This window comes from Bufo bufo, chromosome 1 (assembly GCF_905171765.1).
Source record: "Bufo bufo chromosome 1, aBufBuf1.1, whole genome shotgun sequence".
In the NCBI taxonomy this organism is placed as follows: Eukaryota; Metazoa; Chordata; class Amphibia; order Anura; family Bufonidae; genus Bufo; species Bufo bufo.
In genome coordinates this window covers 808914528-808941060 of record NC_053389.1, presented here as the reverse complement: position 1 = coordinate 808941060, position 26533 = coordinate 808914528, and the positions used below count along the sequence as shown (strand labels likewise).

Here is a 26533-nt window from a genome sequence, read left to right as displayed (position 1 = left end):
CTTCAATTGTGCTGGTCCCGATAGTCCAAGCACTGCTGTGCTATATGTTGTGTCCGTGATATTACACAAGGTTAAAAATCATAAATACCGATGATCAGGGTGGTATATAGCAGTATATATATTTGTACTTGCTGCTTGTAGTCCTGTCGTTTTAGTATTGATTGTAGTGGCGTCCCACTACAAGTCAGACCACTCACCCCTCTTCTTCTCCAATGATGTATATAGGTTTGCGGCTTGTCCTCGTTGTAATTACCGCGTCTGCTTGGTATGCTTCTTCCGGATTCTGCTTAGCGTCCCACGTGATGATGGTGACTCACGTGATCGGAGCTTGCGGTGAGCTTTAGTCAGCTTCTTCCGGTTCCTGCTTAGCGTCCCACGTGATGATGCTCTCTCACGTGATCGGAGCTTGAGGGAAATTTCAAGTGATCTGTGATGTTCCGGAGGCGGTACCAACGTTTCGGGGTCACCTACCCCTTCATCAGCAGCTACTGATGAAGGGGTAGGTGACCCCGAAACGCGTATAGCGATAGCGGATGAGATCCTCAAACTAAGAAGATACTGTACAGCATCACAATTACTGGTAATACTGTGAAAAATCCAAGGAGATCAACTGTGGAAGCATTTGTCCGTACAGAGGTTGGTACCGCCTCCGGAACATCACAGATCACTTGAAATTTCTCCCAAGCTCCGATCACGTGAGAGAGCATCATCACGTGGGACGCTAAGCAGGAACCGGAAGAAGCTGACTAAAGCTCACCGCAAGCTCCGATCACGTGAGTCACCATCATCACGTGGGACGCTAAGCAGAATCCGGAAGAAGCATACCAAGCAGACGCGGTAATTACAACGAGGACAAGCCGCAAACCTATATACATCATTGGAGAAGAAGAGGGGTGAGTGGTCTGACTTGTAGTGGGACGCCACTACAATCAATACTAAAACGACAGGACTACAAGCAGTAAGTACAAATATATATACTGCTATATACCACCCTGATCATCGGTATTTATGATTTTTAACCTTGTGTAATATCACGGACACAACATATAGCACAGCAGTGCTTGGACTATCGGGACCAGCACAATTGAAGTTTTTAAGGAACTTTTTAGGCTCCAAATCGATGTTATGAATTAACAATACAGGCTATGAAATGCAATTTATTTAGAATATTATCTCTTTCAACCAAAGCTGCTATTAATTTATGCTAACAAATTTTTAATATTATTCTTGTGTGTTTTATTGAATGATATGCAATAAATGTGTTGTACCCTTTGTGTGGCTGCAGATATTGAGTGCCCACTAAACCATTTCTTTCTTTATTAATGATAGCCTATTCTTAAAATAGCTCTATATCCAATCGGTGGGGGTCTGACACCCAGCACCTCTGTTCCACTCTGTTCTGCAGGATGTCCAAAATAGATGCAAAAAGTATACATCAAGTAAATGGGAACAGCGCTGTAGTAACCAGCTCCATCCACTACAGAGTGGTCAGAGATATGTAGTTCCAGTGCCAGAGCTACTGCGGAACAGCAAATCAGTGGGATTGCCAGGAGTCAATCTGATATTGAAGACATATGCTAAGTATTGTGACACATTAAGGGTATTGTCTGGGAAAACAGGTATTTTTCTCCCAGTGTGTGCTGCTGGACTGATTGGCGGCCAGGTGGGGTCAAACACTGGACTGGATCTCAGGAACTGCCAGCAGGGTGTGAAATAACACCCAGGAGATAAGGTGACTTTCTGGCTTCATTAACTTTTCGTTTGTGTGAACAAACACCAAGACCGCAAAGTGACTTGTGTTTTGTGCTATACCTTATGTGTGAATAAACACTGAAGTTTTGCTTTACAAACCGAATTTTGCCCACAGAGAGAATACCCAGAATTGGTGACGGATGCGGGCAATCACAGTGAAGCTGGCATAAAGCTTAAAATATATTTGTAGCATTTTTTTTGTGCTCTGTTGTATGTCCTGGATTAAGCCTGCTAAGTTGCAACCAGCATCACGGGACAAGATGGAGGAGATGATGAAGCAGCTGGTGCAGGTCAACCTAAGGCAACAACAATCCATGGAGCAGCAGCAGGAGACTAACTGACAACTGCTAGAAGCTAATCAGTGACAGCAAGAAAAGAACCAGCCGCTGCTGCAACACGTGATGGCCTTAGAGAAGACAGGAGTATCTCATGGAGTCCACGATGCCCGGAAAGCGGTCCGCACGGCGATCCGCAATGTGGCACAGACGGATGACATCGAAACCTACCTGGCGGTGTTCAAGAAGGTGGTGAGTCTACCCCGAGACCAGTGGGCTGAGGTCATCGCTCCGTTCCTGGCACCAGGATCCCAACAGGTTTACTTTGATTTACCGATGAGCAAACGGCAGACTACTATAAGGTCAAGGGTGAGATCCTGGCGAGACTGGGGGTGAATTTGTTGGTCCGGGCCCAGCGGGTGCATCAGTGGGAGTTTAACCCGGCTGAGGCAGCGAGACCCCAGTATTATAATTTGCCCTATCTCTTGCTAAAATGGCTACCGCCTGATGTACTGCTATGCTGGTCCGTATTGTAGCTGAAAAATTCTGGAGGGCATTGCCACTACCCCTCCAGTGCTGGGTTGGCCAGACTTCTCCTACTAGTGCCCTGGAGATGGTGGACCTGGTCAAACGGTATAGGGCTACTGAGGAACTCCATGGGGGAACTCTGGGAAAGGATGTAACAAAATCCAGAAAATGCCCACCCCAGACCCAGTGGCCTGAGTTGATAAAGACCGCACGGGATGTGCCCTTTGGGGATCGGAACCCGATAATCTGCTGGTGGTGTCATGAGCACATATGTAATACAAATCACAGCCCCGAAGATTGTGTAAATTGATTGCAATGTTTATTCAGAAAAACGTGAAATGCGGCTTTCCTTGTGCAAAAGTTTTCGGACAATATTTCCGCCTTTGTCAGGCACTGTGCCGCTGGAGGGTAGAAGATTCAGAAGAAATACACCAGATGTTGGGGAAGGGGGCATAAAGGCCGCCTGTAGTAAATGGTGGACACCCTATCCACAGCTAAACAGAAGCAGGTGGCCAGAAAGTTTGTCTGAAAAGGTGTCATGAGCCCAGCCATGTACGGGCCGACTGTCCCCACCTGGTCGAGCCAATGGACGTAAACTTTGGGTATCGACAGTCATGGTATGCCAGAAAGGTCGGTCTGTCAGACACTCCAGAAACTCTCAATAACAAACCTTTGTGTCAGGTGGAGGTGGGAGTCACTCTCGTGGTGGCTCTGCTGAACTCAGGGAGTCGGGTGACCCTTGTGAGAGCTTCCTTGGTGCAACCCACTGAGTTTACAAACCGGAAAGTCGGGGTGCTCAGCGTACATGGAGATTTAAAAGAGTACCCCACTGCTCTGGTGTCCCTAAGCACGTGTGCCAGCAGGTGGATCCATGAGGTGGCCGTAACCATGAGCATGCACTATGACTTGATATTAGGAAGAAATCACGAGATGATCACGGCACTCTATCTAAGGCTGATAGATTTAGGGTGCGCGTCTAAGTGCGTTCCTTGCTCCACCTCTCGGAACTAGTAAGTATTTGAATAATTTAGACAGCACTCCAGTATTAGATTAATGCTTTTTATTTGCCGGACATAGAGGTCCTTTTTGGAACTGGGGCAACGTTTCGGGCAAAAAGCATGCCCTTCATCAGGCTAGTTGCGTACACGGATGCATGGAAGGCCGGCCCCAGTTCCAAAAAGGACCTCTATGTCCGGCAAATAAAAAGCATTAATCTAATACTGGAGTGCTGTCTAAATTATTCAAATACTTGATATTAGGAAGAGACTTTCCGTTGTTCCCAGCCCTGTGGCCGGCCGTTTTACATACTGATCCCTGAGAGATAGGAAAAGCTCCAGTATCGAGGCTTAGCCCAGTTAAGTTGTTAGAACACAGGAAACCCAAGGCGGAGGGGCCCACGGTAGGTCCAGTGGATGAGCGGGATGTTAGCCCAATGGCCCGTGTCGGCATCGCTGCCCCTATCAGCAGGCACGGGCGCCGGGCTCCCTCTTTTCCCTCCTGCCGCCCAGCTGACAAACACGGGCAGCAACTAACTTAACTCTGCTACATGTGATCCATACCAGTGTTTCCTTGCTGCTGGAGACTTGCACTGGTGCTGAAGCTTGCGTGGGTGTGTCTCTCTTTACTATGTGCCAAGACATACATGCCCCCTGTCTCAGCAGCCAATGGCCGGATTGCAGCAGGTATTTAAAGGCACTTCCTACTACAGTGTCTAGCCTGTCTAGTTCCAGTGCAAAGGTGTTTATCTTGTCTGCCTCCCTGTGTACCGAATCCTGCTATTGTACTCCTGGACTTTGCTTTTTGCCGCCTGCCCCTAACCTCGGATCCTGTTTGCTGACTTTGTTTGATTGCTGCCTCTCCTGACCCGTACCTCCAGGCCTCGTAAGTCCCCTTGGTGCTTGCACCGAGCACTCTGACCCCCTGGTCAGCTGCCACTGACTTGGGGAATACTCTGGAGTGGCACCTTGCAGCTACCCTATGGCCCAAGCCTATCCCCACCAGCAGGGGCTCTAGTGAATACCAGGTAGCTGCTTAGTTACGCCCCTCTGGAGTGTACCCAGTCAGTGGCGCAGTGGGTCCACACCCGCTCGCATAACACGGGAGACAACCCCACAGAATAGGATAGGTAGCGAGCATAGGAAGATAGCTCAGCAAGCCCAGAGTCGGACCTATAATTGAACATCTGGGGTCCGTAACTTTAGCCGGGGAGTTCCAGTTTTGGATTGTGGGCCGACTGTGGACAGTAAGTTCTGCGCTAGGTGGAAGCGGCCCTACGAGGTACTAGAGAAAATTGGAGATGTAAACTACAAGGTACACCAGCCAGGGCGGAGAAAGACGGAGCAGGTTTACTATGTGAATTTACTTAAACCTTGGAAAGATAGGGAAACCTGTACTGAAGACAGACCGCGGCCGGTTTTTGTAGGGGAGGAGGCTCCAGCCCCTCAGTCTGATGCAAGGGAAGCGTTTGCCACAGTAAAAATTGGTGACAGTCTATCCTCTTAACAGGCTCAGGAGGCCAGGGAGTTTGTTAGTCGGAACGCGGATGTGTTCTTGAACCTCCTTGGGCGCACTTCCACAATTCGGCATTACATTGTCACTGAGTCTCAGGCGAAAGTCTGGCTAAAACCATACCGGGTACCCGAGGCTTGGTGACAAGCCACAGTAGAACACAGGGCAGCTCGGTTGCAGGGAAATGCGGATGCCCTGTCCCGGGTGCACTGTTTGGCATGTGTTCACCCCCTCAGGGTTGAACAAAGGGGGGGTATGTGACACAGTGAAGGGTATTGTCTGTGAAAACAGATATCTTCCTCCCAGTGTGTGCTGCTGGATTGATTAGTGGCCAGGTGGGGTCAAACACCGGACTGGATCTCAGGTGCCGGTCCGGGGTTTTGACAACACCTAGCTGTCTTTAAAAGACAGCTGGGATCAGCAGAGGGGATCTCTGTGTTGGGATCTGAGGCTTGTGCTGAGTTGGAGGGCTGAGACCCGGTTGTAGGGGAAACAGGTGTCCTAAAGCCTGCTTATGGACTTGACGAGGCAGAAAAGCCAGCAGGGTGTGAACTAACACCCAGGAGATAAGGTGACTTTGTTGCTTTATGAACTTTTTGTGTGTGTGAACAAACACCAAGACTGCAAAGTGACTTGCTTTTTGTGCTATACCTTATGTGTGCATAAACACTGAAGTTTTGCTTTACAAACTAGTTTTTGCCTCTGTACTGCGTCCGCTTACCCTGCCTACCAGAGCGAATCCCCACGGTATCAATATAAAAATTACATTGGACCCTTTTCATAGTCTACCAAATTCTCATCATAGGTTCTCCATTACATGAAGAAGACCCGAATAAAGTTAAGCAGTGGAAGGGATTTGTTTTTTGATGAGAATGGAGACCCTCCTCCATCATATGATATTGTCAACTGGCAAATGGACCTGGGAGGTTCCATCAAACAGGTTAAAGTGGGAAGATTTACCAGCTCAGCCTCTTACAGAGGAGCCCTTCATATTAACACCAGTTCTGTCCAGTGGACATTCAGTAATGGAAAGGTAAGAAAATGATTAAACTGTGTTGTCAATAGATGTGTTTTATTTTAATTTTTTTCACCTTCCGAGAGCCATAACTGTGTTGACAATAGATGTGGGGTTTTTTTTCACGTTCCGAGAGCAATAACTTTGTTCATTTTCTGCAGGGCTAGTTGTATTTTTTTATGGCCCCCTTTAATTTACTATGTCTCTAATTGCAGAACAGGAAAAAAAAATCTTTGGGGGTGAAGTTGAAAAAAAATCCACATTTTTGTCAAGTTTTTGGGGTTTTGATACTACAATGTTTACTTTGCTGTAAAAATGACACTACATCCTTATTGTGTGGGTCAATATGATTATGGCGATATCAAATATGTATAGTTTTTATTTTGTTTTACTGCTTTTAAAAAAATCAATACCTTTTAAAAAAAAAAAGTTCTTTGCATCACCATATTCAGTCATCATTTCTTTATATTTCCGTCTGCAGAGCTGTAAGAGGGCTTGTTTTTTTATCACTATTATTCAATTTTTTGGGAGGATAAAGTGACCAAAAATGGCGAATCACGTGTGATAGGAAAATATTTTTATATATTAATAGTTGAGAAGTTTTTGGACGCAGTACGCAATACCTTTGGTGTTTATTGTTATGTTTATTTTAATATGTCAAATTGGAAAAGGGGGGTGATTAGAATTTTTTATATTTGATCTGTGTGCGGACGTTCCCGCGACAGATGGCAGGAGATCGGTGAGACTGGCAACACGTGGTTTGATCTGACACGTTTTCTGTGTTGTTTCTGGTGCTTGCCGCACCTTCTCTCCCCGGGTGCGGCTATTATGGTCATTTAACCTTCTCTATTTATTGTTGTTTCTCCCACTATGCTATGCGGTTTATAGCTTCAGTTTGAGTTGTGGATAGCCGGTGTGTGTGCAATAGAGCAGGGTATGGGGTAACGCTGACGCCACTTATGCAGTGGGCCAGGATACGCAGTGGCGACTCTAGGATCAATATATAGGGGGGGGCACAGAAGATACACAGTCAAAAATGGGGGGGCACTGAAAATTTTCACCAGCTAATCATACTACTGAAAAATACTAAAGCAGCTGCTTCCCCTGCAGCTACACCCCTGACGCCAGGTTAATATAATTAAGGGGTATCAGGGTACATTAGGTGTAATATAACTGAGGAGGGCAATCAGACATTATAAAGGGGTAATATAGCTTACATTACCCCTGTATTACGTCCCTGATAGGATAGAACTCCTCAGTTATGTTACCCCTGTATAATGCACCCTGATACCCCGTAGTTATATTATATAACTAAGGGATATCAGGGTACATTACACAGGGAAATATAACTGAGGGGTATCAGGGTACATTATACAAGGGTAATGTAAACTATATTACCACCGTATAATGCCTGATAGGCCTCCTGAGTTATATTACCCCTGTATAATAATGTACCCTGATACCCCTTAGTTATATTACCCCGCCGGGATCAGATAACTAAGGGGTATCCGGATACATAATTATACAAGGGTAATATAAGTTACTCAGGAGGCCTATCAGGCATTATACGGTGGTAATATAAGTTATATTACCCCCTGTATAATGTACCCTGATACCCCTTGCACTAGTTCAAATGCACCCACTAAACCCAGGAGGTCAAATTAAATATTCCAATAGTCTAGGACTATAATTTCCTGTTTCTGGTCTTATCATTAAAATATAACCTTTATTTATTTCTTTATAAATCAATAACCCACAAAACAAAACGAGAAGTTTAAAAATACATATGGAGGGCTACTGTATTTTGGACTGAGGGTCTAGTGTCTCTGTTTTATTAGTGAATCAGAGGGATATTACTACATATCTCACTGAGGCTATGTGCAGGCTTTCTACTCACACCTATGTTACTACACTTGATGTCTGTAATGTCGGCCGACACCAGGCATTCTATCATCAAGCCGCACTTATTTTTGCCAGTCACCCTTTACAGTGTTTCTCTGATACTCCTATCTGTAACCCTCACAGTGGTTATTCTGCCTAAGTAACTGCACTGTCCCTCAGATGTGTTCGGCGTCTGCAGATCGCCTCGCTACTATTCCATCTTTTGCCCTGCCATAATTCTTAAAAATATTTAAAGACGCAGCTCCCCCGACATGTTTCACCGCAGATGCGGCATCTTCAGGGGAAATGGAGCTACTATCAAAAATAAAAAAAAGGAAAATACTGTTTTTTCCCCTCTCTCCTTTTAGTTAAAAACTATATAAAATGTTATTAAATACTAAAAAGTCAATTGGTCCAGACAAACATAGGGCACAAATATCCAGCGATCTAGGATATTGATCCTAGGAATAATAAGAAAAAAGGCCTATAGCCAAGGTAAATGGCTGCTGGGAAAATGAAACAATATACATATAAAAATACACTAAAGGAAAGTACCTATGCATATACAGTATACTTGACTATGAAGCTGCATGAATTATCGAAAAAAAGGGTCTGATATTCTCTAAGTCCAGACGCTTGCTCCCTGAAAGTATGCAATTTGAATAAACCTTAAAAAGCTCCAGTATATGCGCCTCTATCACTAGACAGAAATGTGAGATACTTTAAGTACAAACGCATGCGCCCTGAAAGTATATAATCAAATTTTAAGACTGAGCGCAAGCGCACCTGGTAATAGATGGAGACGCGAAAAGTTCTAAGTATTAGCGCAGGCGCCTTGAAATATGTATGTCTCGAGTAGAGATTGAGCTGAAGCGGAACGTTCGGAATCTTACGTTATAGCGCATGCGTAGATAACAGCTGAATATGTATGGGATTTGAGTACGAGTTCTAACGCATGCGCATTTACCTACAAATAGATAGAAAAGATTCTAAGTGTTGACGCATGCGCCTCAAAGATATAAAAAATCAACGAACTTTTCAGAGCATGGGAATTATAAGTCCTAACGCAAGCGTGGATGGAATCAGGGTATAGATACAAATTTAGTATAAGTCCTAAAACATGCGTATTAGCATACCGAGGAATAAGAAACATCTAAGTCTCGGACGCATGCGCAGATTACTTTCCTTTCGATTTCTTTCCCCAGCAAGCCGATAATTGAAAAAAGAATGGATATGACTGGCCCAGCAGGACATCACTCAACACGAGACCGAATAGCTATAGGTGATTTAGAAGGTGAGATCCACCCTAAGGATATAAAGTATTTCCGCTCGTGTTGTAGCTCCATTTCCCCTGAAGACGCTGCATCTGCGGTGAAACATGTCGGGGGAGCTGCGTCTTTAAATATTTTTAAGAATTATGTCAGGGCAAAAGGTGTGAGTAGAAAGCCTGCACATAGCCTCAGTGAGATATGTAGTAATATCCCTCTGATTCACTAATAAAACAGAAACACTAGACCCCCAGTCCAAAATACAGTAGCCCTCCATATGTATTTTTAAACTTCACGTTTTGTTTTGTGGGTTATTGATTTATAAAGAAATAAATAAAGGTTATATTTTAATGATAAGACCAGAAACAGGAAATTATAGTCCTGATACCCCTTGGTTATATAACTGAGGGGTATCAGGGGACATTATGGGTAATATTATAACTAAGGGGTATCAGTGGACATTATACAAGGGTAATATAACTGAGGAGGACTCAGTGTTATCAGGGGACCTTATACAGGGGTCCTTAGTTATATTACCCTTGTATAATGTACCCTGATACCCCTAAGTTATAGGGGTATCAGGGTTGAGGAGGGGCTGGGCGCAAGCAGGCAGGCCATGAGGCGAGGTAGTGGGGGTACATACTTTGTTTTCTTCTTAGCTTGCCTAGGGGCCGGCCAGGGCAGGGCCAGGCAGAGTTCTTGGGAAGTTGCCACACACAGTCCTCCTCTGGACCTCTCCTGTCCGAAGCTGGGGCCTGGGCTGGGCACAGACAGGCTCACTGACGCTAGCAGACGCAGTAGAAGAGCTGCAGAACAGAAGCAAGCGTTCGCGCGGGCGGGCAGGCACGCAGCTTTACGCGGTGACGTCAACTCTGCGGCTGCCGCACTCCCAGCCTGCGCCCGCCCTGCACGCTCTGCCTCCGCTGGGTCCGAACGCCGCCCCCATCTGTCATGTCTGTGTTGTGATTTGTGAATCGCTCACTCAGTAGTGCGGGCTAGAGATGGAAAGTTCGGACCTTTCACATGAATCGGTTCATGAATCGAATCTTCGGTTCACTCGCTGACTCTGCTGAGCTGAGACGCAAGTGAACCGAAGAGCTTAGGTGGTGCGCATGCGCGGATGCTTCCATTCACTTGCTGACTCGCTGAGTCGGCTCTTGGCACTTGGTCTGAGCTCTGACTGAGTGAGGAAGTGAAGGGGACAGGACTCGGGACAGGATGCATTGTCCCCCACAGTGACCGTCTGACAGTACAACCAGTGAAGTGAATGCACAGGGAAAACTGTATGAGCTGATAACAGTAAAACTGGCTGATAATAACATAGTCCACAGTCCGCACAGACATCACACAGGACAATAACTAGTGTGAACCCACCCTTAGTTATATAGCTACTGAATGAGACAGAAGTTTCAGAAGAAGGGATGCCTTTAACATATATATATCTCCTTGAGAAGCCAATTTAATCCTAAAGGGTTAATTCAACCTGTAATCTAAACTCTGTGTCCACTTCTCTCATCTCTGCTGACTGCCCGTCTGTCCCTTAACCTTATCACTGCTGCAACAAAAGCATCAGCCTCAGTGTAAACTGTTCTAGTGACTCACGGTTCTTTTAACTCAAAGAATCGAATGAGTCTCTAACGCCGGCGTCTCTATTGCTGAACTATCTGACTGAGATGTTTCAAACGGATCGGCTCAGTCAGGTGAATAGACTCCTCCGGTTCAGTGAACTGAATCGATTCAAAAGAACGATTCGTTCATGAACCGGATATCACTAGTGCGGGCGGCCGGGCGCAGCAGCTAATCAGCGGGGGAAGGGGGGGGGGGGCACCCGGGGGGGGGGCAATTGCCCCCCCTTGCCCCCCTGTAGCGACGCCACTGAGGATACGGGTGGATAATAGTCTGTATTTGTTTGTGACGCCAATTGCAGCGTGCACAGGGTACTACATCAGGGCCCTTCCAAGGTGTTATAATTCACGTCCCAGATTAGGAATGCCAGAGTGGTGTAATGGCCTATAATGTCTCTATAGGGTGGTGATAATGGTGTCAATGGTGTCTCCTACCTGGGTACGGCTGGGCTCCTGGCTCACTTGCAAAAAATTTAAGTTTAGTTATAGTAGGAGTAATAGAGGAATTTTGCATCAGAAATGATGTCCAGACCTTTAGATGAAGTTCAGTTTCTTTACTGAAGATAACTTGTATCCAAGCAGTATACAGCTTTGGTCTTTGGTTCCCAGCAGGTTTTAGCAATCATTGGCAGGAATAAATGCTTCTGTTCTTTAAATGTGAGCTTGCAGGATAATGTGTCGGCTTTGTAGCTCTGTACTTGTGGCAGGAACTCATCTTTTGCGCTTTTCTATAGCTTCTGCTTTGTGGGGACAGACTAGCTGAGGAGGAATGGCTTCTCCTAGGTCTCTGGACTTTACTCACAGGTGGTTTCTCAGGGGATGCTTTCTTCCTGAAACTCTGGAGATTGTCTGCTTTCTTCATCCAGCTGAGGCTGAAGGTTCTCAGACTGGGAATTTAATCAATGTCTCAGCTGAGACAAGTTCCTTGCTTTCTTCCCTATGCAGGGGATCTCCTGAAGGCTATCACTCAGCCTTCCCCTAGCGGGGAGGAGGCTACACTGACTCTAACTTCCTTCCCCACCCATGCTGCAGGATGTGGGAACAGTCCACACCTCCACAGAGGGGGAGCTAAGCTGGAATAATCCATTCCAGCCTAGATATGCTAAACTGTAACTAGTACCTGGCCAATGCATTGCTGTCACCTGCTGGTGTACCTGTAAAATTACAAGTAACAATTGTATTTAACAGGGTTTTAGATGCACATTTGTTAAGACATAATACAAATTATATCAGATGACAATATACAGGCTCTTAGAAGACAGTAGCGGGGTAGACGCGTGTAGTAACATAACTCTGGGGTGTTACATGTGGATGTAACTTCCCAGAGTTGTGGATGTATTTTCTTTGGGTTATTTTGTGTGTTGCATTTCCCTGTCATTTGTATTAAGGCCTGTTTTGGAGGAACAGGTTGTCTCAGTCCTGACATTAGTACCATGAACCTATAGGGTGAGTTAGGACATTAGGTATTCCTGTGTATGAACTCACCTACCTCTGGGGTCTGTTCATACTAGTAGTTAGTCAGGACTTTGATTAGGGTTTTTCTAGGAGGTGTCCATCTCCTTTCCCTTGTTTCAAGTTCTTATTCCCTCACCCCTTTCCCTACTATGTTCGGTGTGGTGTTTCCCTTCCACACCCGAACGTGACACTCCCTCTGTATAACCCCTATAGATGCTGCTATCATTATTGAAAATGGCTACTTAGTTAAATGATATCATTCAGCGTTGTCACCGATACAACCTCTTACACATAATGTTGTTCGTGTATGTGTTAATTTGTTAAGATATATATTCTTCACAAGTCTTGGACAATGACATAAGTATCATCAATGGCAAAATTTCTTATTATGGGGCCAGAACCGTAGCAATAAGGGAAGGGGCTGCTTTGGGTCCCCAACTCAGAAGCGGCAAACCCAGGAGGAAGTCTAAAATATTTTATTGTCAGGGCCCCCTCAACAGTATTATACAATGACAATATATAGTAACACTGTAGGAAACTGATGGAGCAGCTGCTGGGTCTACTCTGACTAGCCGCAGGAGTGAAGGTTGTGAAGAAGTTGCTTGGGGGGGCATTAAAAAAATTTCTGTGGGTCCCAATAATTTCTAGTTACTCCACTGTTTGGGGCCTTATATACTGTATCTTATATTAGGCTAAAAAATAGTTGTTTGTACTAACCTCTTAAAGGGGTTAATCTGCGATTAATATTGATGACCTATCCTACGGATAGGTCATCAATATCAGATACCAGCGACCGGGACCCTTGTTGTTCAACTGTTAGAACAGGCCGTCTCTCTGTGAGCTCTGCGGCCTCTTTCTAGGCCATGTGATATCACCGTACATTGGTCACATGGAATAGTTTCAGCTCAGCTTCATTGAAGTGAATTGGGCTGAGCTACAATACCAATCACAGACAGGCTCGGACTGGCCCACCGGGGAGGCGGGAGATTCCTCGGTGGGCCCCCAGTCTCCTGCGCCTGAGAAAAGATGGAGGAGTAATCATTTCTCCTTGCTCAGGAGAGATAATTATTGTTACCACTAGGTAGCAGTATCACAAAGTGATGCAGCCTCCTACTGGTGTACATTGTACAGGAGGCCCCGCAATTTGTTCTGGGGCTGCTGGCTGTGAAGATGGAGAGAAGGTGTCTGCCTCCTCCTGACCTCTTGCTGTCAGGAAACTGTGGTTGCTGGAGAGAAGGACTCCTCTGTGGTGCTGGGCTGATTTCTCAGGTGTGTGACAGTAGTGAGATGTAGGAGACTGTAAGGGGGAAATAGGGGATTTGTTTATAGCAGACTCAGATCTTTGTATGTGTGCTGCTCTCTGCAGAGTTCAGAGTGGCATTGGTGGGACTCTGCCCTAGGTCCCCCCAATGCCTCTGCTTTAGGTACACCCCCGTTAGTGCCCCAGCTCCAGATGCTTCCCAATGCCCCCACTCTAGATGCACCCCTAATATTGCATCTTTTCCAGTTGCCCCCCTAATACCTCTGCTCAAGGATCACCACTATTAACCACCTCAGCCCCCCTAGCTTAAACCCCCTTAATGACCAGACCACTTTTTACAATTCTGCACTACACTACTTTCACGGTTTATTGTGCGGTTATACAACTTACCACCCAAATGAATTTTAGCTCCTTTTCTTCTCACTAATAGAGCTTTCATTTGGTGGTATTTCATTGCTGCTGACATTTTAACTTTTTTTGTTATTAATCGAAATTGACCGAAATTTTTGCAAAAAAATGACATTTTTCACTTTCTGTTGTAAAATTTTTCAAACAAAACTACATTTCTATATCAATTTTTCTCTAAATTTATTGTTCTACATGTCTTTGATTAAAAGAAATTCAATAATTTCCGCATTTTGAAGCAGCTCTGACTTTCTGAGCACCTGTCATGTTTCCTGAGGTTCTACAATGCCCAGACAGTACAAACACCCCACGAATGACCCCATTTCGGAAAGTAGACACCCTAAGGTATTCGCTGATGGGCATAGTGAGTTCATGGAAGTTTTTATTTTTTGTGACAAGTTAGCGGAAAATGATTTTTTTTTATTTTATTTTTATTTTTTCTTACAAAGTCTAATATTCCACTAACTTGTGACAAAAAATTAAATTTTACACGAATCCACCATACCCCTCACGGTATACCTTGGGGTGTCTTCTTTCCAAAATGGGGTCACTTGTGGGGTATTTATACTGCCCTGGCATTTTAGGTGTGAGTGGGGAAAAGTCACATATTGCCTAAATAACTTTTTCGTTGCAATCTGCCCCAGATATACGCCAAAAATGGAGAATATCTGATAATAAATTTCCCCCATTGTCCCAGTGTTAGAAGGTCATTAGAGGGGAACCTAAAGCTCTTTATTTACCCACTTATTTGGAGAACTTGCTTTTCTTTCTGTGCGTGGACAGCCGATCATCAGTCAAATTAATCTAAACATTTCTAATCAAATTTCCAAAATTGTGCAGATCTGAAAAAGAGGAATATACCGTAATTAATATTAATATCATTAATATCATTTCTAGGTTCCAATATCTATATGCAGTGAAAGTTGTCAACCAGGTTCACGAAGAACTTCCATCCCAGGAGAACCAAATTGTTGCTTTGAATGTGTTCCTTGTTCACAAGGAGAATTTTCCAATAAAACAGGTGAGTTAATTATAGAATTATACACTGCCTGTCCCCCAAAAAAGTCATGACCTGGATTTAACTAAGCAAATAGTAATTACTGCATGGGCGATTATCTTTCAGCTGGCAATAAGTTATTTAACCCCAACTGGTGCAATGAGTTGATTCTCAATTCTTAAACAATCATGTCGAAAGACACATCTCGTGGTCGTGGAAAAAATGTTAGTCTGTTTGAAAAGAGTCAAATCATTGGCATGCAGAGAAAACATCTAAGGAGATTGCAGAAACTACTAAAATTTGGTTAAGAATAGAGTAGAGCGAACACCTGGATGTTCGGGTTCGAGAAGTTCGCCCGAACTTCCCGGAAATGTTCGGGTTCGGGATCCGAACCCGACCCGAACTTCGTCCCGAACCCGAACCCCATTGAAGTCAATGGGGACCCAAACTTTTCGGCACTAAAAAGGCTGTAAAACAGCCCAGGAAAGAGCTAGAGGGCTGCAAAAGGCAGCAACATGTAGGTAAATTCCCTGCAAACAAATGTGGATAGGGAAATGAATTAAAATTAAAATAAAATATATAAAAATAAACCAATATCAATTGGAGAGAGGTCCCATAGCAGAGAATCTGGCTTCACGTCAGCAGAGAATCAGTCTTCATGCCATAGCAGAGAATCAGGCTTCACGTCACCCACCACTGGAACAGGCCACTGTCACATATTTAGGCCCAGGCACCCAGGCAGAGGAGAGAGGTCCCATAACAGAGATTCAGGCTTCATGTCAGCAGAGAATCAGTCTTCATGTCATAGCAGAGAATCAGGCTTCACGTCACCCACCACTGGAACAGACCACTGTCACATATTTAGGCCCCGGCACCCAGACAGAGGAGAGAGGTCCCGTAACAGAGAATCTGGCTTCATGTCAGCACAGAATCAGTCTTCATGTCATAGCAGAGAATCAGGCTTCACGTCACCCACCACTGGAACAGGCCACTGTCACATATTTAGGCCCAGGCAAACAGGCAGAGGAGAGAGGTCCCATAACAGAGATTCAGGCTTCATGTCAGCAGAGAATCAGTCTTCATGTCATAGCAGAGAATCAAGCTTCACGTCACCCACCACTGGAACAGGCCACTGTCACATATTTAGGCCCAGGCACCCAGACAGAGGAGAGAGGTCCCGTAACAGAGAATCTGGCTTCATGTCAGCACAGAATCAGTCTTCATGTCATAGCAGAGAATCAGGCTTCACGTCACCCACCACTGGAACAGGCCACTGTCACATATTTAGGCCCAGGCACCCAGGCAGAGGAGAGAGGTCCCATAACAGAGATTCAGGCTTCATGTCAGCAGAGAATCAGTCTTCATGTCATAGCAGAGAATCAGGCTTAACGTCACCCACCACTGGAACAGGCAACTGTCACATATTTAGGCCTCGGCACCCAGACAGAGGAGAGAGGTCCCATAACAGAGAATCTGGCTTCATGTCAGCACAGAATCAGTCTTCATGTCATAGCAGAGAATCAGGCTTCACGTCACCCACCACTGGAACAGGCCACTGTCACACATTTAGGCCCTGGCACCCAGACAGAGGAGAGAGGTCCCGTAACAGAGAATCTGGCTTCATGTCAGCACAGAATCAGTCTTCATGTCATAGCAGAGAATCAGGCTTCACGTCACCCACCACTGGAACAGGCCACTGTCACATATTTAGGCCCAGGCACCCAGGCAGAGGAGAGAGGTCCCATAACAGAGATTCAGGCTTCATGTCAGCAGAGAATCAGTCTTCATGTCATAGCAGAGAATCAGGCTTCACGTCACCCACCACTGGAACAGGCCACTGTCACATATTTAGGCCCCGGCACCCAGACAGAGGAGAGAGGTCCCGTAACAGAGAATCTGGCTTCATGTCAGCACAGAATCAGTCTTCATGTCATAGCAGAGAATCAGGCTTCACGTCACCCACCACTGGAACAGGCCACTGTCACATATTTAGGCCCAGGCACCCAGACAGAGGAGAGAGGTCCCGTAACAGAGAATCTGGCTTCATGTCAGCACAGAATCAGTCTTCATGTCATAGCAGAGAATCAGGCTTCACGTCACCCACCACTGGAACAGGCCACTGTCACATATTTAGGCCCAGGCAAACAGGCAGAGGAGAGAGGTCCCATAACAGAGATTCAGGCTTCATGTCAGCAGAGAATCAGTCTTCATGTCATAGCAGAGAATCAAGCTTCACGTCACCCACCACTGGAACAGGCCACTGTCACATATTTAGGCCCAGGCACCCAGACAGAGGAGAGAGGTCCCGTAACAGAGAATCTGGCTTCATGTCAGCACAGAATCAGTCTTCATGTCATAGCAGAGAATCAGGCTTCACGTCACCCACCACTGGAACAGGCCACTGTCACATATTTAGGCCCAGGCACCCAGGCAGAGGAGAGAGGTCCCATAACAGAGATTCAGGCTTCATGTCAGCAGAGAATCAGTCTTCATGTCATAGCAGAGAATCAGGCTTAACGTCACCCACCACTGGAACAGGCAACTGTCACATATTTAGGCCTCGGCACCCAGACAGAGGAGAGAGGTCCCGTAACAGAGAATCTGGCTTCATGTCAGCACAGAATCAGTCTTCATGTCATAGCAGAGAATCAGGCTTCACGTCACCCACCACTGGAACAGGCCACTGTCACACATTTAGGCCCTGGCACCCAGACAGAGGAGAGAGGTCCCGTAACAGAGAATCTGGCTTCATGTCAGCACAGAATCAGTCTTCATGTCATAGCAGAGAATCAGGCTTCACGTCACCCACCACTGGAACAGGCCACTGTCACATATTTAGGCCCAGGCACCCAGGCAGAGGAGAGAGGTCGCGTAACAGAGAATCTGGCTTCATGTCAGCACAGAATCAGTCTTCATGTCATAGCAGAGAATCAGGCTTCACGTCACCCACCACTGGAACAGGCCACTGTCACATATTTAGGCCCAGGCACCCAGGCAGAGGAGAGAGGTCCCATAACAGAGATTCAGGCTTCATGTCAGCAGAGAATCAGTCTGCATGTCATAACAGAGAATCAAGCTTCACGTCACCCACCACTGGAACAGGCCACTGTCACATATTTAGGCCCAGGCACCCAGACAGAGGAGAGAGGTCCCGTAACAGAGAATCTGGCTTCATGTCAGCACAGAATCAGTCTTCATGTCATAGCAGAGAATCAGGCTTCACGTCACCCACCACTGGAACAGGCCACTGTCACATATTTAGGCCCAGGCACCCAGGCAGAGGAGAGAGGTCCCATAACAGAGATTCAGGCTTCATGTCAGCAGAGAATCAGTCTTCATGTCATAGCAGAGAATCAGGCTTAACGTCACCCACCACTGGAACAGGCCACTGTCACATATTTAGACCCCGGCACCCAGACAGAGGAGAGAGGTCCCGTAACAGAGAATCTGGCTTCATGTCAGCACAGAATCAGTCTTCATGTCATAGCAGAGAATCAGGCTTCACGTCACCCACCACTGGAACAGGCCACTGTCACACATTTAGGCCCTGGCACCCAGACAGAGGAGAGAGGTCCCGTAACAGAGAATCTGGCTTCATGTCAGCACAGAATCAGTCTTCATGTCATAGCAGAGAATCAGGCTTCACGTCACCCACCACTGGAACAGGCCACTGTCACATATTTAGGCCCAGGCACCCAGGCAGAGGAGAGAGGTCGCGTAACAGAGAATCTGGCTTCATGTCAGCACAGAATCAGTCTTCATGTCATAACAGAGAATCAGGCATCACGTCACCCACCACTGGAACAGGCCACTGTCACACATTTAGGCCCCGGCACCCAGACAGAGGAGAGGTTCATTCAACTTTGGGTTGCCCCGCAATATAATGGTAAAATGAAAATAAAAATAGGATTGAATGAGGAAGTGCCCTGGAGTAGAATAATATATTGCTAAGGGGAGGTAGTTAATATCTAATCTGCCCAAGGGATGGACAGGTCCTGTGGGATCCATGCCTGGTTCATTTTTATGAACGTCAGCTTGTCCACATTGGCTGTAGACAGGCGGCTGCGTTTGTCTGTAATGACGCCCCCTGCCGTGCTGAATACACGTTCAGACAAATTGCTGGCCGCCGGGCAGGCCAGCACCTCCAAGGCATAAAAGGCTAGCTCTGGGACAATTTGGAGACCCAGAAGTTGAATGGGGTCGAACCTTCAGTCAGTACGTGGAGGGGTGTGCACAGGTACTGTTCCACCATGTTAGTGAAATGTTGCCTCCTGCTAACACGTTCCGTATCAGGTGGTGGTGCAGTTAGCTGTGGCGTGGTGACAAAACTTTTCCACATCTCTGCCATGCTAACCCTGCCCTCAGAGGAGCTGGCCGTGACACAGCTGCGTTGGCGACCTCTTGCTCCTCCTCTGCCTTCGCCTTGGGCTTCCACTGGTTCCCCTGTAACATTTGGGAATGCTCTCAGTAGCGCGTCTACCAACGTGCGCTTGTACTGGCGCATCTTCCTATCACGCTCCAGTGTAGGAAGTAAGGTGGGCACATTGTCTTTGTACCGGGGATCCAGCAGGGTGGCAACCCAGTAGTCCGCACACGTTAAAATGTGGGCAACTCTGCTGTCGTTGCGCAGGCACTGCAGCATGTAGTCGCTCATGTGTGCCAGGCTGCCCAGAGGTAAGGACAAGCTGTCCTCTGTGGGAGGCGTATCGTCATCGTCCTGTGTTTCCCCCCAGCCATGCACCAGTGATGGGCCCGAGCTGCTTTGGGTGCCACCCCGCTGTGAACATGCTTCATCCTTATCCTCCTCCACCTCCTCCTCATCCTCGTCCTCCTCGTCCTCCAGTAGTGGGTCCTGTCTGGCCACATTTGTACCTGGCCTCTGGTGTTGCAAAAAACCGCCCTCTGAGTCACTTCGAAGAGACTGGCCTGAAAGTGCTAAAAATGACCCCTCTTCCTCCTCTTCCTCCTGGGCCACCTCCTCTTCCATCATCGCCCTAAGTGTTTTCTCAAGGAGACATAGAAGTGGTATTGTAACGCTGATAACGGCGTCATCGCCACTGGCCATGTTGGTGGAGTACTCGAAACAGCGCAACAGGGCACACAGGTCTCGCATGGAGGCCCAGTCATTGGTGGTTAAGTGGGGCTGATCCGCAGTGCGACTGACCCGTGAGTGCTGCAGCTGAAACTCCACTATGGCCTGCTGCTGCTCGCACAGTCTGTCCAGCATGTGCAAGGTGGAGTTCCACCTGGTGGGCACGTCGCATATGAGGCGGTGAGCGGGAAGGCCGAAGTTACGCTGTAGTGCAGACAGTCGAGCAGCGGCAGGGTGTGAACGCCGGAAGTGCGAACAGACGGCCCGCACTTTATGCAGCAGCTCTGATATGTCGGGGTAGTTGCGAATAAACTTCTGCACCACCAAATTCAGCACATGCGCCAGGCAAGGGATGTGCGTCAAACCGGCTAGTCCCAGAGCTGCAACGAGATTTCGCCCATTATCGCACACCACCAGGCCGGGCTTGAGGCTCACCGGCAGCAACCACTCGTCGGTCTGTTGTTCTATACCCCGCCACAACTCCTGTGCGGTGTGGGGCCTGTCCCCCAAACATATGAGTTTCAGAACGGCCTGCTGACGTTTACCCCGGGCTGTGCTGAAGTTGGTGGTGAAGGTGTGTGGCTGACTGGATGAGCAGGTGGAAGAAGAGGAGGAGTAAGCTGAGTAGGAGGAGGAGGAGACAGGAGGCAAAGAATGTTGCCCTGTGATCCTTGGCGGCGGAAGGACGCGCGCCAAACAGCTCTCCGCCTGGGGCCCAGCCGCCACTACATTTACCCAGTGTGCAGTTAGGGAGATATAGCGTCCCTGGCCGTGCTTACTGGTCCACGTATCTGTGGTTAGGTGGACCTTGCCACAGATGGCGTTGCGCAGTGCACACTTGATTTTATCGGACACTTGGTTGTGCAGGGAAGGCACGGCTCTCTTGCAGAAGTAGTGCCGGCTGGGAACAACATACTGTGGAACAGCAAGCGACATGAGCTGTTTGAATCTGTCTGTGTCCACCAGCCTAAATGACAGCATTTCATAGGCCAGTAGTTTAGAAATGCTGGCATTCAGGGCCAGGGATCGAGTGTGGCTAGGTGGGAATTTTCGCTTTCTCTCAAATGTTTGTGAGATGGAGAGCTGAACGCTGCCGTGTGACATGGTTGAGATGCTTGGTGACGCAGGTGGTGGTGTTGGTGGTACATCCCATGTTTGCTGGGCGGCAGGTGCCAACGTTCCTCCAGAGGCAGAGGAAGAGGTAGAGGCTGCAGCAGCAGAAGAGGCCGAGGCGGCAGCAGCAGAAGAGGTAGCAGGGGGAGCCTGAGTGACTTCTTTGTTTTTAAGGTGTTTACTCCACCGCAGTTCATGCTTTGCATGCAGGTGCCTGGTCATGCAGGTTGTGCTAAGGTTCAGAACGTTAATGCCTCGCTTCAGGCTCTGATGGCACAGCGTGCAAACCATTTGGGTCTTGTCGTCAGCACATTGTTTAAAGAAGTGCCATGCCAGGGAACTCCTTGAAGCTGCCTTTGGGGTGCTCGGTCCCAGATGGCGGCGGTCAGTAGCAGGCGGAGTCTCTTGGCGGCGGGTGTTCTGCTTTTGCCCACTGCTCCCTCTTTGTCTTTTGCTACGCTGTTGGCTCGGTCTCACCACTGCCTCTTCCTCCGAACTGTGAAAGTCAGTGGCACGACCTTCATTCCATGTGGGGTCTAGGACCTCATCGTCCCCTGCATCGTCTTCCACCCAGTCTTGATCCCTGACCTCCTGTTCAGTCTGCACACTGCAGAAAGGCGCAGCAGTTGGCACCTGTGTTTCGTCATCATCAGAGACGTGCTGAGGTGGTATTCCCATGTCCTCATCATCAGGAAACATAAGTGGTTGTGCGTGGGGAAGGGCTAGGTGGATGCCCTTGTGAAACCCTGCCAGCAGAGTCTTCAAACAGCATAAAAGACTGCTGCATAACTTGAGGCTCAGACAGTTTCCCTGATATGCATGGGGGTGATGTGACAGACTGATGGGCTTGGTTTTCATGCGCCATCTGTGCGCTTTCTGCAGAAGACTGGGTGGGAGATAATGTGAACATGCTGGATGCACTGTCGGCCACCCAATTGACTAATGCCTGTACCTGCTCAGGCCTTACCATCCTTAGAACGGCATTGGGCCCCACCAAATATCCCTGTAAATTCTGGCGGCTACTGGGACCTGAGGTAGTTGGTACACTAGGACGTGTGGCTGTGGCAGAACGGCCACGTCCTCTCCCAGCACCAGAGGGTCCACTAACACCACCACGACCATGTCCACGTCCGCGTCCCTTACTAGTTGTTTTCCTCATTGTTACCGTTCACCACAATAAGAAAAATATTATTCGGGCCAATGTATTGAATTAAAATTCAGGCCTTTTTTTACAGACACCTAAGACTGTCTGGCTATCTATTTAGGTACCGTATTACACTAATACAGGCACACAAGTAATGACAGATTTGGTTGAATATAAATGTGAGGCCTATTTTTTACGCGCTGTGTGACAGATATACCTTTAATCACAGAATTAGACTTGTATCTGCACGGTAGCGTGTGTGTTAAGTTTTTCAGAATGACACTATCAGCACCTTGAATCTAAGATATCCTTTTTGGGATAGATTTAAAGTAGGCCTGATAAAGCAGAAACTACTTATTTATGAGAATGGCAAATTTGGGAATAGTTTTTCAACCCCGAACAAAAACTGTGCTTTTACGGTCACTACAAATAATTTGACCAGCTAAAACAGTACAGATTTGGTTGAATATAAATGTCAAGCCTATTTTTTACGCGCTGTGTGACAGATATACCTTTAATCACAGAATTAGACTTGTATCTGCACGGTAGCGTGTGTGTTAAGTTTTTCAGAATGACACTATCAGCACCTTGAATCTAAGATATCCTTTTTGGGATAGATTTAAAGTAGGCCTGATATAGCAGAAACTACTAATTTTGAGAATGGCAAATTTGGGAATAAATTTTAAACCCAGAACAAAAACTGTGCTTTTACGGTCACTAAATATAACTTGACCAGCTAAAACTGTACTGATTTGGAGGAATAGAAATGTCAGGCCTATTTTTTACGCGCTGTGTGACAGATATACCTTTAATCACAGAATTAGACTTGTATCTGCACGGTAGCGTGTGTGTTAAGTTTTTCAGAATGACACTATCAGCACCTTGAATCTAAGATATCCTTTTTGGGATAGATTTAAAGTAGGCCTGATATAGCAGAAACTACTAATTTTGAGAATGGCAAATTTGGGAATAGTTTTTAAACCCAGAACAAAAACTGTGCTTTTACGGTCACTAAATATAACTTGACCAGCTAAAACTGTACTGATTTGGAGGAATAGAAATGTCAGGCCTATTTTTTACGCGATGTGTGACAGATATATCTTTAATCACAGAATTAGACTTGTATCTGCACGGTAGCGTGTGTGTTAAGTTTTTCAGAATGACACTATCAGCACCTTCAATCTAAGATATCCTTTTTGGGATAGATTTAAAGTAGGCCTGATATAGCAGAAACTACTAATTTTGAGAATGGCAAACTTGGGAATAGTTTTTCAACCCAGAACAAAAACTGTGCTTTTACGGTTACTAAATATAACTTGACCAGCTAAAACTGTACTGATTTGGAGGAATAGAAATGTCAGGCCTATTTTTTAGGCGCTGGGTGACAGGCTCAACTTGCCCCTGATGTAGTATATGGCCAAAAAATAACCACACTGTTGATGGTTAAATGCACTTGGGTGACACAGGCTCAGCCTGCACCTGATGTAGGATATAGCAAAAAATAACCACACTGTTGATGGTTAAATGCACTTGGGTGACACAGGCTCAGCCTGCACCTGATGTAGTATATGGCCAAAAAATAACCACACTATTGATGGTTAAATGCACTTGGTGGTAGCTTGTGCTGGCACACCACAAGCCACAAAATGGCCGCCGATCACCCCAGAAAAAAGTGATATAAAAACGCTCTGGGAAGCCTAAAAAAAGTGAGCAATTCAATATCAGCACTTCAATGATCCACAGCTGGAGATCGATCACTGAATTAAGTCTTTTGGAGGAGTTAATCTGCCTAATCTCGCCCTAACGTCGCAGCAGCAACCTCTCCCTAAGCTTGAATCAGCAGAGTGACGTGCAGCGCTACGTGACCCAAGCTTATATAGAGGCTGGGTTACATGCTGCACTGGCCAATCACAGCCATGCCAATAGTAGGCAAGGCTGTGAAAATTCGGTACGAACCCGAACTATACAGTTCGGGTTCGCTCATCCCTAGTTAAGAACTGTCCAACGCATTATTAAAAACTGGAAGGATAGTGGGGACCAATCGTATTTGAGGAAGAAATGTGGCGGGAAAAAAATCCTGAATGATAGTGATCGGCGATCACTTAAACGTTTGGTGAAATCAAATTGAAGAAAAACAACAGTAGAACTCAGGGCTATGTTTAATAGTGAAAGTAAGAGCATTTCCACACGCACAATGTGAAGGGAACTCAAGGTATTGGGACTGAACAGCTGTGTAGCCGTAAGAAAACCACTAATCAGTGAGGCAAACCAGAAAAAAAGGCTTCAATTTGCTAAAGATTGGACTCTGTAGCAATGGAAGAAGGTCATGTGGTCTGATGAGTCCAGATTTACCCTGTTCCAGAGCGATGGGCACATCAGGGTAAGAAGAGATGCAGATGAAGTGATGCATCCATCATGCCTAGTGCCTACTGTACAAGCATGTGGGGGCAGTGCTATGATCTGGGGTTGCTGCAGTTGGTCAGGTCTAGGTTCAGCAACAGTATGTACTCCAATAATGAGGTCAGCTGACTACCTGAACATACTGAATGACCAGGTTATTCCATCAATGGATTTGTTCTTCCCTAATGGCACGGGCATATTCCAAGATGCCAGGATTCATCGGGCTAAAATTGTGAAAGAGTGGTTCAGGGAGCATGAGAAATAATTTTCACACATAGATTGACCACCATAGAGTCCAGACCTTAACCCGATTGAGAATCTTTGGGATGTGCTGGAGACAGCTTTGCACAGCATTCAGACTCTACCATTATCAATGCAAAATCTTGGTGAAAAATTAATGCAACACTGTATGGAAATAAATCTTGTGACATTGCAGAAGCTTATCGAAACAATGCCACAGCGAATGTGTGCCATAATCAAAGCTAAAGGCGGTCCAACAAAATATTAGAGTGTGTGACCGTTTTTTTGGTGGCGACTTTTTTATTGGACAGGCAGTGTAATAGTATAATTATAATGGTATCTGAATTTTTTTTTTTTATCAACACCTCTTAGATGCAGTCGATTGTTCTAAATGTCCTTGGAATAAGTGGCCAAATGAAGAAAAGGACAGATGTCTACCAAAACCAATTGAATACCTCTCGTATGAAGAGACTTTGGGCGTCACATTGACATCTACCAGTGTTACTACATCGTTTGTACCTATAGCTATCCTAGGGCTACTCATTTGCTATAAGACCACTCCCATAGTCCGTGCCAACAATTACACCATCAGTTGTCTTCTTCTCATCTGCTTGTCCCTTTGTTTTTTGTGTTCCCTGGCTTTCATCGGCTATCCTGGAAATGAGAAGTGCCTCCTACGTCAAGTGGCCTTTGCCCTGGTTTTTGCATTCTGTATTTCATGTATTTTGGCTAAGACTATGTTGGTAATGATTGCTTTTAGAGCTACAAAACCCAACAGTGATTTACGAAGGTGGGCCAGGCCTCAGGTGTCCTATCTAGTCATATCTATGGGCACTGTCATTCAGTTCCTCATCTGTACAATATGGCTTATTATTTCTCCTCCTTTCCCTGAATTTAACTTTAAAGCCAAGACTGGAGTTCTAGTTTATGAATGTAATGAAGGTTCTTCCACGGCATTTTGGTTTACTTTAGGATATATGAGTTCCTTGGCCCTTATTAGTTGTCTTGTTGCTTTCTTGGCAAGAAAACTTCCTGATAGGTTCAATGAGGCCAAGTATATCACTTTCAGCATGTTGGCGTTCCTCACGGTATGGGTGTCCTTCATTCCAGCTTCACTAAGTACTAGTGGTAAATACACTGTGGCCATGGAGGTCTTTGCTATCATGTCCTCTAGTTGGGCCATACTCTGTTGCTTTTTTTTTCCAAAATGCTATATTATTTTGTTTCATCCTCAAGTAAACTCCAGGAGGAACCTTCTTGGGAAACATATCATCATGTAAAAACTCAATTAAAAAAGTTCTTACCAATAAACCTTGTGTCTGCATTATTCAAAAAGTATTCTACACCATGTTAGAACAGGATCATATATGCAATTACAGTAAGCGTTTAAAGTAGCTCTTTTATATGAAGTCCTTAAGATACACTAGACAACCAGAACAAAAGCCATGCCACATCAAGTCAACTTGAATGGGCGGGGGGTTGGGGGGGAATTAGAGATGAGTGAACCACTCGAGACTTGTTTCAGGTTCGGTTTACCAAATTTTTGAAACATTTTCACAGTTTCTCCAATTGCT

General features: G+C 46.1%; 1 protein-coding gene across 1 annotated transcript; it reads left to right on the top strand.

Annotated features, from left to right (window-relative positions):
• Positions 1–2153: 2153 nt before the first annotated feature.
• Positions 2154–26239, top strand: LOC120988848 (vomeronasal type-2 receptor 26-like). Its single transcript, XM_040416587.1, has 4 exons — positions 2154–2396; positions 5869–6096; positions 14871–14994; positions 25332–26239. Exons 1-4 carry the CDS (start codon positions 2154–2156, stop codon positions 26237–26239), a joined length of 1503 nt encoding a protein of 500 aa, XP_040272521.1.
• The last annotated feature ends 294 nt before the right edge of the window (positions 26240–26533 follow it).

What these genes read in the sequence shown, in the direction of transcription:
- LOC120988848 (XM_040416587.1), top strand. Translation starts at nt 2,154, where the DNA reads ATGGCCTTAGAGAAGACAGGAGTATCTCATGGAGTCCACGATGCCCGG. An exon ending in GGACATTCAGTAATGGAAAG is followed by an intron (nt 6,097 to 14,870) that starts GTAAGAAAATGA and finishes TATCATTTCTAG; the next exon opens with GTTCCAATATCTATATGCAG. An exon ending in AGAATTTTCCAATAAAACAG is followed by an intron (nt 14,995 to 25,331) that starts GTGAGTTAATTA and finishes AACACCTCTTAG; the next exon opens with ATGCAGTCGATTGTTCTAAA.